The 17,156-nt window shown below is 35.6% G+C and overlaps 1 protein-coding gene across 14 annotated transcripts in view; it reads left to right on the top strand.

Moving 5' to 3' along the window:
- Positions 1–17,156, top strand: part of PICALM (phosphatidylinositol binding clathrin assembly protein) — a 101,077-nt gene that overhangs the window by 28,010 nt on the left and 55,911 nt on the right. For all 14 annotated transcript variants that reach the window (XM_030331204.1, XM_030331205.1, XM_030331208.1 and 11 more), the window contains exons 2-4: positions 5,022–5,164; positions 8,815–8,890; positions 11,954–12,056. In XM_030331204.1, the coding sequence (XP_030187064.1) occupies positions 5,022–5,164; positions 8,815–8,890; positions 11,954–12,056 (322 nt within the window). The remainder of the gene's footprint in view (positions 1–5,021; positions 5,165–8,814; positions 8,891–11,953; positions 12,057–17,156) is intronic.

Raw genomic sequence — 17,156 nt, forward strand, 5'->3', positions numbered from 1 at the left:
TAAAAGAAAATATAAGATGTGTTTCTATTTTGGAACCCTTTCGATTGGTAAGGGAAATTTAATACCAAGTTTGTGGTTTTTAAGAACTGAAGTCTTCTGAATTGAGAATAGGGAAAGCAGTAGCTGTCAAGATTCCCATAATATGCATGATTCTTATTTGGAATTATTTGCTTTTGGTTAGTCAGAAGTGGGAAAACATTTTTTTCCTGAGTTGTTAGAGCTCAGACTTGGAAGCATTTTCAGGTTATTGTTGTAGTAGAAACATTGTGCGGAGGAAAAATTACTGCCTGGAGAACTGCTTAAAATACTATGGGGGAAGTATAGTCTGTAGAGTTGGTGTAATGATTCAGTATTTTTTCTCAGCAGTATTTATATAACTTTGGTTTTGCATTTGCTCTACTCTGGGTTCCTAATCTCTACATGAATGCTTATTTCTTTTTCCCATTTAATGTGAAGTGCTATATTTTAGTTTCTGGAGTTATCCTTCAGTTTTTATGTGGTCATTTCTAAAGTGTAGAAATTTCTAAAGTATTGTTTTCATAAGCAAATAATAACCTTTATTTGTTAGATACTCTTAAATTTGAAATTTGAAAATTTCCACATGTAATGGGCTCAGGTTCTTTATTCTTTTGGGAATAGCAGATTGTGCAGATAGTCTGAAATTGTTGGTTTTAGTCTATGTAAAAAATACCATTTTGGATGCCTTTAAAAAAAAGTCATGCTAAGGCTGTGTATGCTTATAATAATACGCTTATTAAAATGAATCAAAAAGTATGAGTGACCACTATACATGAGGCACTATTCTGAACCTTAGGGGATACAGCAGAGAACAAAACAGAGCCCTGCCCACATGGAACTTAGATTTTTTTTTTTAAGAGCTCTAAGATTTTATTTATTTATCTTAATGTTTATATTTTTTTGAGAAAGAGAGAGAGAGAATGGAGGAGAGGCAGAGAGAGGAAGAGAGAGAATCCCAAGCAGGTTCTGCGCTGTCAGCACAGAGCCCAATGCGGGGCTTGTGAACTCACGAACTGTGAGATCATGACCTGGGCTGAGATCAAGAGTCAGACGCTTAGCTGACTGAGCCACCCAGGCGCCCCTGGAACTTAGATTTTGATTGAGAGAGAAAAACATTAAATACAGTAAGATGAATTAGGTGGTAAGTGTTCTGGAGACAAAACAAGAGTTCAGGGGGTGGATAGTGATGGTTTGGAGGTAGAAGAGTGCCCTGAGGCTTTGTAATTTTGTTTAATTATTCAGAAGAGTTATCTGATAAGGTGACATTTGAGCAAAGATCTATAGGAATAAAATGTGGGAGCAAGAAGTGTAGATATCTGGGAGAAGCATATTCTAGGTAGAAAGAACAGCAGGTCCTGAGCACCTGTGGTAAGAGTATTTGGCCTTTGGGAGGCACTGCAAAGGAGACGTCAGTGTAACTGAAGCAAAGTGATACAGAGGAGAGAGCTGGTCACAGAGGGATTACATAGCACTGGTAAAATGTATAAATTCTAATATATGTAAAATCCTCTAGTTGTTGAAACTAAAATCTACTTTTTGCTTCATTTAAGATCAGACTCTAAAAAAAAAAAAAAAGTTTATTTTGAGGGAGGGAGAGGGGCAGAGAGAGAGAGAGAAAATCCCAAGCAGGCTTTGCAGTGTCATTGTGGTACCCAATATGGACTCAAATTCATGAATTGTAAGATCATGACCTGAGCTAAAGTCGGACACTCAACTGAATAAGTCACCCAGGCGCCCCAGATCAGGCTTTTTTTTTTTTTTTTTTTTTTTTTTTTTTTTTTTTTAAATTTTTTTTTTTCAACGTTTATTTATTTTTGGGACAGAGAGAGACAGAGCATGAACGGGGGAGGGGCAGAGAGAGAGGGAGACACAGAATCGGAAACAGGCTCCAGGCTCTGAGCCATCAGCCCAGAGCCTGACGCGGGGCTCGAACTCCCGGACCGCGAGATCGTGACCTGGCTGAAGTCGGACGCTTAACCGACTGCGCCACCCAGGCGCCCCAGGCTCTTTCTGACTAATGTAGCATTTTACTTACCTCTGTGATGAAGAGTATGGAAATTGCTAACAAAAATGTTTGGAGCTTCCTTTTAAGGTCTTTCAAACTAGTTAGAAGAAAATCATTTGTAAGTAGATAATTATAGTATGGAATAATTCTGTAGTGTAGGATTATGTGTCAGCTTTAGTGACTGGCGAGTACTTTAGAATGTGAAAGGGAACACTTGACTCATTTCGAAGAATGAGTAAGAATGAAAAGATTCAGGTGTGAAACAGCAAGGTACATCAGAGAAAACTGGAGAGTGGTTCTGTTTTGGAAGCCAAAAGTCAAGAAGGGAGGATATTGACAAGGACAGAATGTGTGCCGTCCTGTATGTAGTAGGGACCTCACTGAGGTTAGGCAGTGACAGTGTTGTGTTGTAGATCATTCTTTGGTCAGTTTAGAGACTGTTTAGGGGTGTGAGGTGAGTGAGACCCCAAATCAGAAGTGAAGCAGCCAGTCAGTCCAACATTTCTCAGTGGGGACAATTTTGGGTGGAGCAGTTTTATTTATTTAAAAAAAAATTTTTTTAAGTAGGCTCTGTGCCCAACTTGGGGCCTGGGCTCATGACACTGAGATCAAGAGTCACGTGCTCTATCTATTGAGCCAGCCAGGTACCCCGATGGGTAGAGTAGTTTTAAATTATGAAGTGCTGATTGTGCATTGCAGGATGGTTAGTTTCCCACATCATTGATATTAAATGCCAGTAAAAACTCTGTGTGTTAATCCCCCTCCCCAATTTCTGAATACTTTCAGGAGAGGTGGTACCTCCTGGTTAGGAAATAAATAGGACTTGAATTCTGGCTTTGGCAATGACATGTAATGGAGAGGAACAAGTGCAATGGCTGGAGATTTAGGAGACTTAGTTATTGATGGGCTGTACGGAGTGTATATAAACACACAGGTAGGAGCACTTTTGGGGTAGTATTGTGACAAATTTTGTGACAAGTTCAGTTTTGAAAGCTAAAAAAGATTCTGAGGTGTATAAAATGATACCATCATGGGGAAGTAAACATGTTTAAGAATTGAATAGCTTATCAAGATAGTTTCTGGAAGGATATAGAAAAATATAGATATATCTGGGGTGCCTGGGTGGTTCAGTTGGTTAAGTGGCCAACTTTAGTTCAGATCATGATCTTACTGTTCGTGGGTTTGAGCCCCACATCAGGCTCTGTGCTGACAGCTCAGAGCCTGGAGCCTGCTTCAGATTCTGTGTCTCCCTCTCTCTGCCCCTCCCACTCATGTTCTGTCTCTCTCTCTCTCAAAAATAAAACATTAAAAAAGAAAAAATACAGATATATCAAGATAAATGGGGGAAAAAAATTAAGATAACTCCTTATAATTGGGTTCAGACCTTGATCAATGAGCTTCAAGTTCTAAAGGATTCAAAAGGACCAAGACAGATATATATGCCTTGCCCTCATTATTTTTTGAGAGGCAGAGAAAGCTTAACTTTGGGAATAAGGTGTACGTGATATATTTAGTGCTGTAGGACAGGTATGAAGTACTGTTCAAGAAGATTCAGAGAAGGCAGAGATCAAATTGTGTTTTTTTACTATCAGAAACTGAACCATACACACCAAATTGTGAAAGTACTGTTTAATTTTTGTTGCAAGTATGAATTGTGAAAGCCTTGTGTCATTCTTCTGTTCCATGGGCGCTCTGTTTGACTGTTTTGTGCTTTGTTCTTTAAGCTTTGTTGGCTAGGGTGACTGCTTATCTAAAATTCATTTGTTATCAAATGTTACTTTGTATAATAATTGGACCTATAAGAAGAAATGTTTTTAAAAGATTGTAAGCAGATAGAATGGTCATAGTTACATTACTGTTTCTTGCTAGTGATCAAGGCCAAGTTAGGTCACTTGAATTTTTATTTAATCATTATGTGCTGAAGATTAAAAATGGACAAACTACTTATGAGTCATGAATAACTTTAGTTTCTTTCCCTTTACCACAGTTATAGCTGAGATATTTATACATTTTTTATATGTTACTTTACAAGTGAAACAACTCATTTCTTCCTTTCTATTCTCTAAATTGGATCGTATTTTATATTTTCTTCACTGAATTTGCCAATAATATCTCTTAAGTAGATTGGAGGTAAAACTCTGAGGTTATTAAGAGCTGCTGCCTTCCCCCACCCCCATTTTCGGGGCTGAAACAGTTGTATATTAAACCATTTTATAGTTATGCTCTCCCACTTGAAATATAAAATTGGAACTTAGATTGTTTTAGCTGTTTTCAGAGTAATAGGAAGTAGAGTTCTTGGGTCATTTCTTCTTGGACATGTATGCAACAAGAAACTTCACTTCATTTCCAGTTTTGTTAGAATTAGCTAGTTGATATCAGCTGATAACTGAGCTCATGGTAAAACTGAAGGGTGAGAAGAATGAAAATTTTATATAAACCGAGATCCTACCTACTCACAGACCACATATCTGCTCTATCTTCCTTATAGTACAAACACAGCATTCTAGGGAGAATATTAATAAAGGTCATTTGACCTTCAGTTTGTTCATGCTTCTATATGTCTGTTTGTTTGTTTGTGTTTTTTGAATGGTAGGGATGAATAATACTAACATTGTAGTTCTGAGGGTTTATGAGTAATAAGAGAACTGAAAGTTCTACAGGGCCTTAAAATAGTTCTTTTTGAGATCAATAAAATAGTTGAGGGTGAATTACTCTGAGGAAATTTGATTTACTTAATGGTATTGATCCTTTATATGATCCTAATCAATATCCTTCTAATCAATATTATTCTTCCTAATCCTTTGTAATTAATATTATCCTTCCTAATTCTTCTCAGGTGGATTATAGTGGTCTCAATTATTCTCCTAAGAGATTTTTAATATCTTCTCCAAACTATCTATTGTTGCTCCACTGTTAGATTTTTCCCGTTAGTGTGCACATCCGACATTAATAATAAATTAAAGCTGCAGAGTAAGTCTTTTTTTTTTTTTAATTGCAGACTTAATTCAGTGCACAAATGAGATGAATGTGAACATCCCACAGTTGGCAGACAGTTTATTTGAAAGAACTACTAATAGTAGTTGGGTCGTGGTCTTCAAATCTCTCATTACAACTCATCATTTGATGGTGTATGGAAATGAGGTAAGCCAAATTTTTGATTAACAAGCATACTGGTGTGATGACTGATTATTCAGCTTGCTTCTCTCATGGAAACTTCAGGAATGGCTTTAGCAACCAAATAATATAGGTAAAAAGGGCAAGGGGACTAGGCAGAAATAAAATTGTAGCTTCTACAATTTGAGGAAGGATAATGGGTCAAAGCCCAGAGCATTTTGAATAATGGGATCAAGAAATAGGGATTAATGTCTAGAGGTAGATTCCATAAGCAGCACTAGGTTTTGCAGGCCTTGTGCATAGACTGTATGTTTGTCTATATCTATTTGCTTTATTATGGCCAATCAGATTTCTCCCTGATTTTATATAGTTGTCTTTGGAACCACTTTGTCTAGTTCAAAGCTGTTACATTGAGCACTAAGATGGCATTTGCTGAGAGGGACTGATTAAAGAGTGCCCTTTTTTATTTATAAATATAATTTATTGTCAGATTGGCTTCCATTCAACCCCCAGTGCTCATCCCAAGTGCCCTCCTTAGGTGCCCATCACCCATTTTCCCCTCTCCCCCATCCACCCTCAGTTTGTTCCTCTGTGTTTAAGAGTCTAAAGAGTGCCTTCTTAAGCAGAGAGGTGTCTGAAGCCTTCACTGAAGTCTTCATTGCCCTAAAGGGTAACAAAAAGATGCATAAGCTTTTGTATTTTAATGTTTGGAGAGAATCATCTTGTTTTCCATGATAGGCTAGTGGCTGATTATTTTATTGTGTTATAAGAATACTTGAATGCAACTAGATAAATCTATGCTTAGTGTGCACCTTAGAAAAATGCAGCCCACCAATTGTTGAGAGATGGGGAGAGACTTCAGGTGTTGGTATTAGACTTTTGAGCATAATGACTTTCTGACATCCATCATGTTACTCATTTGGGGCTTTCAGTGCTAAGGCTTTTCTGTCATCTTGGGAAGATACCAATAGAGAATCATTAAATTAGTTTAGAATTAAAGCCAGAGTTTACCTTCAGCTTCATCATTGCAACACATCTTACTATATGCACGTTTTGGTGTTCTCTTCTGGTCCTTGTTTTTGTTTTTTTTTTTTGTTTTTTTTTTTTTTTAATTTTTTTTTTTCAACGTTTATTTATTTTTGGGACAGAGAGAGACAGAGCATGAACGGGGGAGGGGCAGAGAGAGAGGGAGACAGAATCGGAAACAGGCTCCAGGCTCCGAGCCATCAGCCCAGAGCCTGACGCGGGGCTCGAACCCACGGACTGCGAGATCATGACCTGGCTGAAGTCGGACGCTTAACCGACTGCGCCACCCAGGCGCCCCTCTTCTGGTCCTTGTTTTTAATAGCTATAACTATATATAACTATATATAACTATAAATAGCTAAATTTATAATTTAGATAAACTATTATATTTAGCTTTTTTATATCATGTCACACCATAAGCATTTCCATGTTCTGTGTTTTTTTTTTTTTTGTATTTATTATCTTTAGTGACAATTTAATGGATCATATATTCCATAATTTTCTTAACTTTCCCTTTCCTAGAAATTTAGCTTTCTGATGATTCACTGTTACAGCAGCATCACATTGGATGACTTTATTTGTAGTGTTTAAGTTTTAAAAGTTATTCCCAGAAGTTACCTGAAATATGATGTCTTAGTCAACAGACATGACTCAGTTTTCTGATTTATTGTAACCAGTGTATGGAGTCAATAGGAATGTTTATATATACTAACTTTAGCGGAACTTGAAGCATTTTTTATCTTAACTACGATAACAGTTTTCTGCTTTTATTGGGATTGTGTTTACTTAAGATCATGATTATTTACTGTGAAGAATTACAGGCTTATATAGCATTTTTCACCTTTTTTAAAGAAAATGTAGTTTATCCTTTAAAAAGAAAAAGCCACGAGTATAACCAATTAGAATGCCAGATAAAGAGGAAGACTATTAGTCATGGCTTTCCGGGACTATGAATAAGGTGATAATACTAGACACAAAACTTTGATAAAAGTAAGGAAACAGAAAGTTGACAGCCATTCCTTACAGTTGACTGATAAGAGGAGAAAAATAGTATTTCATTGTGGTTTTTAGATAAACTCATGTTTATTTCCCTTAAGCAGCTAAGACAAATTCGATACTCTTCTTATTGGCAGGTTTAGTAGTCTGTGAGAGAGTATGCATAGGATTTTACTCTGTTGTGGTGATGAGAATACCATAGGGCAAGGAGGAGAGTGATCTGTCCTGCCCCTGCTAGGGAACATTTGTTGCAAATGATGGGGTTGCTATTGGCATCTGTAGGTAGAGAGGCCAGGAATGCTTTTAAACATTACAATGCACAGGATGGGTTTCCCACAACAATGAATTATCACAGCTTATGGAAATCATGGGGTCTAATACTGTCTTAGGATATTTTAACACCTTTTTGAAACCAGTTGTTTTAGGATAAGTGATGAAACATCAGTATTTGATTTATAAATTGTTTTTCAAAATCCTGGCTTGGTAGTTTGGGGTGAACGCAGATGAAACAAGATTGAGTTAGAGGAGTGCTGGTGTATATCCTAATTGATAGTAACCCTCTGCATGTATTAAAAAAAAAAAATGAAATCTTAAGGGGAAGTGAAATTGAAAGGAATTAGCTCTATTTTAGAGGTTGTATGTAAAGGGAAGTTAAGGTTGTGTTCTGTGGTAAGAACTTTGGAGAGAATTTTGACAGTATTTTGAGAAGATGAACTTTTGCATACATGCTGACCCAAAAATTCAAGCCTAAGTTTATATCATGAGAAACTTTTGTATGTTTGCACATGGAGACCAAGTACAAAGATATCCATGAAACATGGTTAATAATAGTGAAATTGGAAAGAACTGGATAAGAAATGGATACATAATGATATACTGGCCTTTGAAATGCTAGAACGTCATTTAAAATGAATTAACTGGTTCTACGTATATTAATTAAATACTTTTTCTTGGGAAAAAGTTGTTAAAAAGCACTTTGGAAAAGAATACAGTATGATTTTTCTGTAAATTTAAAATAGAAAAAATTATGTACAGTTTATAGGATATATATATATAGAAAAATTATAAAAATGTGTGTGGGAATGATACAAACCTACTTTAGAATATTATTGCCTTTGAAGAGGGAAGGAAATGAGATTGAAGGTGTGTGTCTTCAATAGAGTTTTTAATGTTTTGTTTCTCTAAGAAAATTTGAAGTAAATATGGCAGTGTGTTTAATCTGGACAGTGGGTAAGGGAGGATATCTGTAATACTGTTTTCTTGTATGATTATAATTTTGTTTTTAAAAAGGTCATAAAAATTTGGGTCACTAGGTAGCTGTATAAAGTAAAGATTCCACTTGAGTGTGACTAGCTGTAGCCCTAATATGCTGCAGTAAAGCCAAAATTACTGGTTCTAGGTTAAAAGTTCCTACTTCCTTTTAGACGCTGATACTGAAGCCATGGATATTAGGCTTTAATCAATTCCTGTATGCTAGTGAAAAATATGGATTATGTTTCTAGGTTTAGTAACTAGTTAACCGGACTGAGGATGAGAAATTTAAGCTAGATAAGCTTAATGGAATGTATTAAACACAACCACCGCCCACATTCTCAAATTAGACTTTGTTAGATGGCATTATCTTAATTTGACATAATTGTTTGTTTGTTTTCCAGCGTTTTATTCAGTATTTGGCTTCAAGAAACACATTGTTTAACTTAAGCAATTTTTTGGATAAAAGTGGATTGCAAGGTAAAGACAACTTACTCATTATAGAAAATCAACCCTGTATGATGATTATTGTAGAGTTGAACTCTGTCTTTTAGAACATGTGTTGTGGAGGAACTTCATATTTTAGTAAAAGGTGTAGGGAAGAAAAAACTGTGTTTTAATGTGAAGATTAAGATTGATTTCAGTGTTTGACACTTAGAACTCTAGGAAATAAAATAGGGTAGAGCTTTCAGAGCATGGACTCTGGAATTAAACTGCCTTGTTTCAGTACCATCTCTACCACTTACCAGCTGCATGAACTTGAGCAAGTTACTTCACCTCTCTGCATCTGTAAAGTCAGGAATAATGATAGCACCTACCCTGTAGGGTTGTCATGAGGCTTAACCTAGTTAATAATTATAAAGTGCTTACACTAGTGTCTGGCACACAGGAATCACCATCCATGTAAGTATGAGCTTTCATTGTTATTGTTACCATTTTATGCTTTATTCCAAGAAATTTAGTTGTGAATATCATACATTTTAGTAGCAAAAGTAAGTATGGTGTATTGTTCAGATGAATTGCTCATTGATACTCAGACCTGTTATTTATTTTGCTTTTAATTCAGTAACTTGAGATTGCTACATTGGTACTCCATGCACATTCTGTCTTACTGGGATCTGTCATACTTAGTTCCTGAACTAGGCCTTTAACATTGTACAATGCCAGCTCTAGGAATAACATCACAAAGAACATACTAACTGATTTGGGAATATTCAATAGTAGGGCTCAATCTGGGAAATGTTTTGGAGAAGGGAGATTTTTCTGCTGGGCTTTGAAAGCTAGATGAGAACATGGGTTGGCTTAAGCAAAAGTACACATGAAAGAGCATGGGATATTTAAGATTTATAGAGCAAATCAATATGAATAGAATGTATGGATGATATATTGGAGAAAAGGTAGTGGCAGATAGCCCTCTAGAGCTGTTTGGGGCCAAAATCAGACACAGAAAATTTTGATAGAGTTGGGATTTTATAATGCAGTGAGAAACCATCATGTTTTTGAGTAGAGGGAGAAGGGGAGAAGGACTGTGTGAAAGTGCCATACCTAAGTACAAGTTTGATTACAGTGATAAAGTCTTGAAGACATTGAGACTGTTCTGGTCATTTTTTTGGTCATCTAGTAGAACGTTTTCGTCATCTAGTAGAAAGTTAATGACCTGAATTGTGGCTTTTGTGGAGGTAACATCAGTGGAATTTAGTGGCTAACATTGTTTGGGTTGGGAGCTGTCCGGTTCAATACTTCTTCACTTTTGGAAGATGAAAGTATTAATTAGAATGAATCAAATACCCTGTCTTCCAGAGATTTGGGAAGGCCAGTAATCTGTATATAGAACTGTTATAAGATTGATTTTATTTTGACAAAGATGTAGTGCTCCAAGTAGTTAAAAAAAAATTAATTAAGCAGTGGAATCACTTTTTCAAATAAAACCTTAAATAGCAACCAGAAATATATAACAGATAAAACTGGAGCTGATCTGTTTTCCGGGATGTGGAAGAAACGCTACTTGCTTATCTTTTTATTTCTGTATATTTCAACTTTAAGAGTCTGTGGAAAATAATTTGCAAACCACTACTCTAAAACAGAGTATATGCATATATGCAAATAGAGTTTTTGTTGTCTTATTAGCTACTGATTTTCCACTTAAGATGGAAATTAAGCATTTCTGGTAATATTTTAGGATTTTTATTCCTTTTATGTAGAGAACATTTTTTAGGCCTTTTGCTTGAAGCTCATTCTGAAGAGATTATAAAGATAAAACTGAAACAGTAATTAAAAGTATGTAATTCAGTGGTTTTGACAGTTTTGGTTCCTCATATAATTTGCTGGGTGGAGTCTGGTATATTTCATTATATTTTATAATATATATACTGGGTATATATATAAATACAAATAAGCTTCTAGTCTAGTGCATTAGACATTATGTACATCAAATAGCTAGGAACTGTACATGAAGTAAGAATAATGTGGAAACACAGAGTTCAGGGAAAGTGTCAGAGACTGAAGGATGGTAGGTATTTCTCCCAGCAGGAGGATGGAATAAAGTTGATGAGAGGGAACAATATAAACTAAACAGCTGAGGAATGTGAGTATGTAACACCTTATAAAATACAGTAGTACTTATGAGCATACATGAGGGTGATAATGTGTTTTTCTATTTTGTTCATTTTTCTCCAGTGGCACTTAGTAGGGCTCAAGAAATATGTGCTGAATAAATGAATTGGTAATGATGTTAAATTCAGTTATTTGACATTTTTGTTGTTATTGTTTTGGTATTGTCTTTTTAAAGTAGTAGAGATCATCAAATAAAGTGAAATTTGTTGGTGAAGATGAGCTAAAATAAGATAGACCTGGTTCGTAATTAGCAAAAATTTGTAGACTTACCTAAGCCAGGCAGTAACTAAAATAAAAGTTGTTATTTTAATAGCATTGATTAGGTTTTATGTTGCTGAAGTTTTCAAATCTCATGATTATGATGAAAGAAAATCTTCAAGTTTTACTGAAAACATATAGTTCTTTCTTATTATGCCTTAAACTTAGGTATTGCCATTTCTCTCGTCATACTATATAGTAATTTTTGTACTTTTTATAAGGTTGGCACACATAAGTTTGGGTTTTCCAAATAATATATAACTAAAGATTTCTTAAGTATGAAAATTATAAAATTGCTTACTGATTTGAAGAGAGGGGCTTATGGTTCCATAGGATATTCAGTTTGAGTTATGAAGTTATCACGAAGTATTTAAGAGAACATGGTTTTCCAATTCCTATAGGAATGTTGATCAGAAGTATAATAAAAATATTCTTTTAGTGAAATTTTAAAGGGGAAGGTTTTTCAAAGCCACCTATGACATACCTGACTTAAAACATGTGAAGTGTTAGAGTTTTTAATGTGATGCTATTCATTATTAGTCACTTAATTTACATCACTAGATTGAGTTGGGATAGCAAGATATTATGGCCTTTGGATGAAATGAGTTGGTTTTCTAAGCAAAGTGGGATTTTAATAATTTGTGAAAATATTTTCTATTTTTTTTCTTACAGGATATGACATGTCTACATTTATTAGGCGGTATAGTAGATATCTTAATGAAAAAGCAGTTTCATACAGACAAGTTGCATTTGATTTCACAAAAGTGAAAAGAGGGTGAGTTAAGCTTTCCCTTTTTTTGATATCTAATGCATTCAAATATTTTAAAATGTGAACCATAGAAATTAATAGATTATGAATTATGATTTCAGGCCAGTTTAAAATAAGAATTTTATTTTTTATTTGAAGTATATCATATGCTTTGTGCTAGGATTTTTAAAAGCTCTTTCAAATTTTGTAATAGCTTTATTGAGATACAATTCACAAAACATAAAATTCACCCTTTTAAAGTGTATAATTAAGTGGGTTTTCATATATTTACAAAGTTGTGTGCTGCATAAGTATCCCAGAATATTTTATCATTCCTATGAGAAACCTCATACCCATTAGCAATCACTTCCCATTTCCCCCTTTCTCCAGACCCTGACGACTACAAATCTACTTTCTGATTCTATGGATTTGCTTATTCTGGATATTTTAGATAAATGAAATCATATGTTATATGGCCTTTTGAGTTTGGCTTTTCTCACCTAGCAAAATATATTCAAGTTGTACCATCCTTGTTCTAATGTGGATCACTACCTGATATAGCCTGGTATACAGATTTTTCTTAGGATATATGAGAAGACCTTGGATAAAGCCACTAAAGACATTCTTAAGGGGCACTGGTAACCCTTGTAGGTCTGAAAGACTGCCTTAAGGGGAATCTGGCTTCTGCAGAAATATTTTTGTGAATGCCTTTCTGAATTTCCCTGCTTCCATCTAAACAATTAATGTTTTCTTTAAATTGTTCTTTTAAGGGGCCACCTGGGTGGCTCAGCAGTTGGTTGAGTATGCAACTCCTGATTTCACTGGAGGTCATGATCCCAGGGGGGGGGTCATTGGATTGAGCCCCATATCAGGCTCCATGCCAAGCACCTGTCCCCCACTTGCACATGCTCTCTCTCTAAAAGAATGAATGAATGAATGAATGAATGAATGAATGAGTAGGTCTCTTGAAATGTTAAATTACTAGACTGCAATGGAAAATTTAATACAAAAATAGAAGTAACCCCTTAGTTAATTTAAGCATTTTAAAAATTGAACCTAAATGTTCTGTGTCACTATTACAAATTAATCAGGAGGTGATTAGTTTGGAACTTACCAAAACTAAATTCCACAGATTTTGTTTCATATATTTAAATACTCTGTCATTTGTGAGATGATAATAGAGGAGTTCATCTTAGAAGTCTGGTTCTTAATTCCAGTATTCTGTCCAGTGAACCATTTTCCAGTTGGGCTTATATTAACACTTCAGTGTAAAGTGTGTTCAGTAAAGCTAATCTTTGAAGGACTAGTTTTGTGATTGAGGGGAGTTGTTGCATTTCCTTCTTTCTTTTTTTTTTTTTTTAAGTTTGTTTTGAAAGAGCAGGGGAGGAGCAGAGAGAGAGGGAGAGAGAAAATCCCAAGCAGGCTCTGTGCTGTCAGCATGGAGCCCAGCATGGGGCTTGAACCCTTGAACTTTGAGATCACAACCTGAGCCAAATCAAGAGTGGGACACTTAGCCAACTGAGCCACTAAGTATTTCTGTATTTAACAGAGCTGAGAACACTCCTTGATAATGCACAATATATTTAATATTGACTTAGAGGAAATTACTCTTAGAGGATAGGGAAAGTGAATCAAGGAGCCATAACTGAGTGAACCAAGAAGCACAAAATTGATATACATACACAGATACGTGTATGTGCGTGTGTGTGTGTGTGTGTGTGTGTGTGTGTGTATGTGTATATACACACATATATATCATTGTATTAAAGAAAAAATATAGGACATAGGATGTAAGTTGAGAATGTGGCAGCACTTAAAATTTATTATATCATGGCTAGAACCTCAGTGAACTGTTTCAGTTTTGGAGAGGAGTTTTGTAGTAAATAGTAAAGTTGTATTTATTAGGGTAATAATTTTTTATGTTTACAAAACTAATACACTTTAAAAACTGAGGCAGCATAGCAACCTATGTTGTAACTTGTAGGAAATTTGTAAGAAATGTTAACATTTTAGTATATGTAACCTGCTTTCTGTGTGTAAATAGAAATAAATATATGTAGGAAGACCCATAGAAAATCACACGACAATTGAATTACATTATTTGAAGACTGCTTTCCTTCTCTCTTGTGTATTTTAGATATTTTCAGTCTGTACTCAGATCTCATTCTTTTGGATGGCTATGGGATTCTCTTCTAGATGTACGTTTGATTTACTCTCAGTTTTTATCTTATAAAAGCAGTACATCTTTCTGACCATCCTTTTATATATTTGTATATACATATTTTTAATTTATTTTGAGAGAAAGAATGCATGCATATGGTGGAGAGGCAGAGAGAGTGTGGGAGAGAGAGAATCCCAAGCAGGCTTCACACTGTCAGCATGGACCCCAGTGCGGGGCTTAAATGCACGAACTTTGAGATCATGACCTGAGCCAAAATCAAGAGTTGGATGCTGAACTGACTGAGCCACCTAGGCTCCCCAGAGGAAACCTTATTTCTGCTGTTAGATTTTACATAGCACTGTCACTTCCACAAGGTCAACATAGCATTACTCACATTTGTATCTTCAGGACTTTGCACAGTCTAAACTACTATATTAGGTGATTAACAGTTTTTGAAAAAAGAACTAATTCAGTTTGTAAATAGTTTATTAAATGGCTTTATGAAAAATGAATCCAATAAGTTGCCTATGGATTTATCTTTCCAGTTGATTGTTAAACATCAGTCCCTATATTTTCTTTTTGTTTAACATTCCATTTTTTCATAGTATTAAGTTGAATTATCTTGAAATCTAAATTGGTTTGGTTCAAAGTATCAAGATATTGTTATGTAACAAGCAAAACACGGAATAATCCAGTTATTTTCTGTAAATAAGGACATGGATAGTCAGCCTTTAATCTGTTGCTTTTATATTTGAGAAGCAAGTGTCTGAATTGAATTAAAATGTATTTAAGAAGTCATAAAACTCGTGTTCTTCATGGAATATGAATTGTCATGTATTTGGTGCAAATCATGTTGAAGCATTTGGGTTTGTGAATTGAGTTTTGAAGTCTGATAAAAGTATTTGGTAACTGTTAAGATTTATCTTAATTGAGAAATTTGAAGTTCTTTGGAAAGAAATGTTGTGGAGGCTAGTGACAGAGGGGAATCAAAATTGTCCCCATGGCTTCTGATGTAAGTCACTGGGGAGATGGGCACCTTTCACTGGGAAGATTTTGGATTGGGGTAGGGTTGGGCATAATGGCAAAAAATTAAAGATTTAGTTTTGGAAATACCAGTTTTGTCATGCCTGTGATTTATACAAGGTGAGGTATCAAGTAGACAATTGGACATACTAACTTGGAACTTAAAAGTTTTGGTTTAGGAGTATAAGTACATTATTGGCATCTTGGTGGTTTCTGTCTTGAAAATAACAGATCACCTTGGGGGTAAGTACAGAATGAGAAGAGAGAGCCCAGGAACACTTGAGATATACAATATTTATTTTAGAGGATGAACAGAGGATGAGGAGCCAAGAAAAGAAACTGAAAAAGTGATAGTGAAGAAAATACTGTGAGAAGTCTAGTCAGATAAGGTTAGACAAGTACCCATTGGAGAAGCAACATAGAATTTCTACATGACCTAAACTAGAGCTGTTTAACTGGAGTGGTAGGAGAGGGGCTGATATTGAGATGAACTGAATAATGAATGAAAAGTGAGCATGGAACTCTTTTTGAGAAGTGTATTTGACTTTGTGAGATAAACGGTAGGTGAATGGGCATATGGGTTTAGTGGAGTGTGTATGTTTAAAGAATGGTGATAATAGAGACTTTGCCGGCATGTTCATGGGAATGGTCTAGTTTAAAAGAAGAGGTTAATGAGCTGCACTGTCCAATATGGTAGCTATTTGCCAGTGTGGCTAGTTAAATTTAAATTGATTAAAGTGAAATAAAATACAAAATTCGTTTCTTCAATTGGATCAGCCATATTTTGGATACTCAATAGCTGCATGTGGCTAGTGGCTACCGTATTGAATGGTGCACATATTGAATATTTACACCATTGCAGATAGTTGGACAGTGCTGTGTTAGAGAAAAAGAAGACAACCAAAGGACTGTGACAGAGTGGGATCCAGAGGACCTCTGTGAATGGTATTTATATTTCATAGAAAGAGAGATTTCCTCCATTGAATTGGACCAGACCAGATAGATGTAGTTTTGTTGGCAAGTTGACTAGACAACCTCTTTTTGTCATCTTCTGTTTTTGAATGAAATATTTGGGAGTTATGAGCTGAGAGTTTGTGTGTGGGTGTGGGGAGGCAGGGAAGAAAGGGTGGGAGAATCAGATTTCAGAGTACTTGGAGGAATTTACTGAAGAAGGCTAAGACGATTGCTGGCAGTGCCGAGTGCCCATTTGAGGTTGATGATAATGAAATTTAGAGTTTTACCAGTTTGCTCTGTTGTGTGGTTTTCTTTACCAGCACTTAGCTGCTTAGCCAGGATTATGAATTTACCAAGTGACTGCAAGGGAAGAAGAGAGGTATAAGAGAGTTGAGTGTATTTGGAAGGTAATTATCACAATAATGATCTGTGGAATTCTAAGCTAGATGAAGGAAGTAAAAATGTGAAGGATAGTGGTAGAAGTTGAAACATTCAAGTTTATGATGAAGTCAAATAGTTTTGCCTTGGTGGTACTTGACCAAGGCAGCTGGGAGGTTATTGTCATAGGATAAGATGTATAAATTTTATCTTTTTTCGTATTGGTGGTGGGTTAGGGGTAATGTGGTTTCTGGGGACAGTGAGGTCATGATCTGACCATAGGAATAGGATCTTTAGTCAAGGAACTTTGAGATTAAAATTTTGCATTGGTTGTCCATGTAGATGTTGAAATCAACCAAGAAAAATTGAGCCAGTATTCAGGTCTTCTGTGGTAAAGAGGAAATGACCAGCAGGTCAAAAATAACTTCAGCAAGGAGAGGAGGGAGACTAAAAGGAGACTGATCAAATTAGAGTGAGGTGTATGAGAACGAAAAAATGGTTGTGAAGAGGAAGTGGTGTCCTTATGCCAAACTGCGCTAGCTGGTACCAACCAGTGGAGTATAGTACTTGGAAGGGGAAACAGGCATCCATGGGTTAACACTTCTTATTGG

Source organism: Lynx canadensis, chromosome D1 (assembly GCF_007474595.2).
Source record: "Lynx canadensis isolate LIC74 chromosome D1, mLynCan4.pri.v2, whole genome shotgun sequence".
NCBI lineage: Eukaryota > Metazoa > Chordata > Mammalia > Carnivora > Felidae > Lynx > Lynx canadensis.